At 53.9% G+C, this 2,434-nt stretch overlaps 1 protein-coding gene across 1 annotated transcript; it reads right to left on the bottom strand.

Annotated features, from left to right (window-relative positions):
- Nucleotides 1-246: 246 nt before the first annotated feature.
- Nucleotides 247-2,004, bottom strand: LOC141829978 (1-aminocyclopropane-1-carboxylate synthase 1-like). Its single transcript, XM_074717440.1, has 4 exons — nucleotides 1,852-2,004; nucleotides 1,608-1,739; nucleotides 1,340-1,500; nucleotides 247-1,222 (listed from the first exon to the last, which is right to left on the bottom strand). Exons 1-4 carry the CDS (start codon nucleotides 2,002-2,004, stop codon nucleotides 247-249), a joined length of 1,422 nt encoding a protein of 473 aa, XP_074573541.1.
- Nucleotides 2,005-2,434: the final 430 nt, after the last annotated feature.

The raw sequence follows: 2,434 nt of genomic DNA, 5'->3' as shown, positions 1-2,434 counted from the left end.
TTCTTCTCTCCATACTCAACAAACAAAGATACTCAAAACCAAGTCCTCACATGAAAGTGAAACCTTGGGCACTTCCAAATCAATAATGCTCCAAGGAAAAAAAAGAAAAGAAAAGAAAAGAAATTCTAAAATAAATTAAAAAAGAAGAAGTGTTCTATATCTTTTGTGGAGAAGAAACAGGGAACAAAAGATAATGGACATATTTATAATCACATGCGCATTCCCACTACTGCGATAATTAACTAATTAATATCCTCTCTCGCATCTGCGATCGCAGGACGACGATAGCCCAATCATCCACCTTGCGAGGCGAATCGGCCCCCTCGGTCGGCCGTCGGTTGCGGAGTGGACGCCGCCGCCTCGGCCGGAGGAGGAGACGAAGTCCTCGAGGCGGCGGAGAGCGACGTCGAGGGTCTCGGCAGTCATGTTGGCGAAGCAGACGCGGAACCAGCCCGGCTCGCCGCAGTGGCAGGAGGAGCCCGGCGAGATGTTGAGCCCCACCTCGTAGACCACCTTCCGCCACAGATCCATCTCCGCCTCGAAGGTGTCGGCGAGCAGCAGGTGGCGCATGTCCACCCAGCAGAAGAGGCCCGCGTCGCTCTCCAGGCACTCCACGCCGGCGCGGCGGAGCCCCTCCACGAGCCGGCCGTGCCGCTCGGCGATCCTCTTCTTGTTCTCCGCCACGTAGCGCGCGGTGAAGTCCCGGTCGGAGAGCAGAGCCGCCAGGAGGTACTGCGTCTGCGAGGAGACGAGGCCGAAGCTGGACATCTTGGTGGCGGCGGCCACCACCGCCGGGTTGGAGGAGTAGAGCGCGCCGACGCGGAAGCCCGGGAGGCCGAGGTCCTTGGACAGGCTGTAGACTACGTGGACGCGGTCGGCGAGGTCGGAGTGCAGGGGATGCCCCTGCATGACCTCGAGGACGCTGACGAAGCCGCTGGGGGATCCGGCGAAGGCGGTGCCGGCGTAGATCTCGTCGCTGATGAGGTGGATGTCCTTAGCGAGGGCGAAGTCGAGCAGCGTGCGGAGCTCGGCGCGGGTGAGGGAGGTGCCGAGTGGGTTGGAAGGGTTGGTGACCAGAACTCCCTTCACGCGCAGGCTCTGCTTTCGAGCTTGTCGGTAGGCCTTCTCCACGGCGCGCTTGGTGATGCGGAAGCCATTGGAGCTCGAGCAATGGATGGGGACGATCTCGGCGCCGGTCCGCCATTTCAGATCCCTGTCAAACCTGTCCAAATGCACGCACGTAGGTCGAATGCTTAGTCAGCGATTAGGCTAATGACCGATAATTAATTATGCTCCATAAAAGTGATTAAACTACGATTAATCAAATCGATTAACTTACCCCGGGTAGTAAGGAGTAGGGAGGAGGAATGCTTCGCCGGGCTCAGCGAGACAGAAGATGAGAGTCTCGTTGGCGGAGGTGGAGCCGGCGGTGAGGACGAGGTTGCGCCACTCCAGCTCCACCGTGTTTCCTCTCAACTGGCCCATGAAATCAGCCAACGCCTGCATTAATTTCACGAAGCAATATTTATATTCACATGCAAGAATCGATAGTTAACTATATATCGACTCGATCGTTCGATCGCGCGCGTATGTATATACGTACGTACCTTCTTGAATTGTGGTAGGCCGTGATAGTCCTGGAAAAGAGCGAGCTCGCGGAACACGAGAGCGCCGTCTCGCCTAAGGCCGGCGGCGTCGGGGTGGCGCTCGAGCCACGACTCGATGAGATCGAAAGAGAGCTGCGACGACGGGAAGAAGAATTAATATAGTAAATTATTGAGACTGACATCAGAATTTGGTCGAATGCATGGCGTGCATGGCAGCTAGCTGGCGTAGGAACATAACACAGACCTGGTTCTCTGCGAGACCCATTTGGATGATTCCGGTAGGGTTCGTGTTGGGGTCATAAGGGTTCTTCTCGTACTCCTGCCATCCCAGGAAGTAGGAGGAGTCCTGGCCATGGGCGTTGCATGCAGCTTTCCTCGAGAGCAACATTTGGGCCATTATATTCCTATCAAAGACGCTGCTGCTTTGCTGCAACTGCTACTGCTGCTATACTGTCGAAGATTTCTCTCCGAGCTTGGTCGGGGAGGGAGATAAGGAAAGAAGAGAATTAAGCCTTTGTTTTCTCTGTGTCGTTGTTTGTAGTAGTAGTAGTAGTAGTAGACTAGTAGTAGAATGCTGTGGCTGGGGGTTAGCAGGAGCTTCAATATATAAAGAGCCATGGGTAGCAGTTTTCATGGCAGAATTAATGCGCTGACGATTAAACCCCACACCAATGTGATCAGCAGAGGGAGGGAGGAATCCAGTATCGACTGACATCAAATTAAATAACTTCGATTCCGAATCTACTTATGATCCAGCAGTAAATTCCCGAGGACTGATACTGTAGTGATTTTACCCCAGCCATTTTTTTCTTCATTATAATCAGAGA

The sequence above is a fragment of the Curcuma longa genome, chromosome 5, assembly GCF_044706935.1.
Source record: "Curcuma longa cultivar G26 ecotype Majalengka, Jawa Barat chromosome 5, ITB_CL_G26_1.1, whole genome shotgun sequence".
Classification (NCBI taxonomy): domain Eukaryota; kingdom Viridiplantae; phylum Streptophyta; class Magnoliopsida; order Zingiberales; family Zingiberaceae; genus Curcuma; species Curcuma longa.
This window is presented reverse-complemented; position numbering and strand designations above follow the sequence as displayed.

Bases quoted from the DNA above. Each gene is read 5' to 3' on its own strand.
- LOC141829978 (XM_074717440.1), bottom strand. From the start codon at position 2,004: ATGGCCCAAATGTTGCTCTCGAGGAAAGCTGCATGCAACGCCCATGGC. The intron at 1,501-1,607 runs GTACGTACGTAT...AAATTAATGCAG, and splicing joins GCCTACCACAATTCAAGAAG to GCGTTGGCTGATTTCATGGG. The intron at 1,223-1,339 runs GTAAGTTAATCG...GCATTTGGACAG, and splicing joins CCTACTCCTTACTACCCGGG to GTTTGACAGGGATCTGAAAT.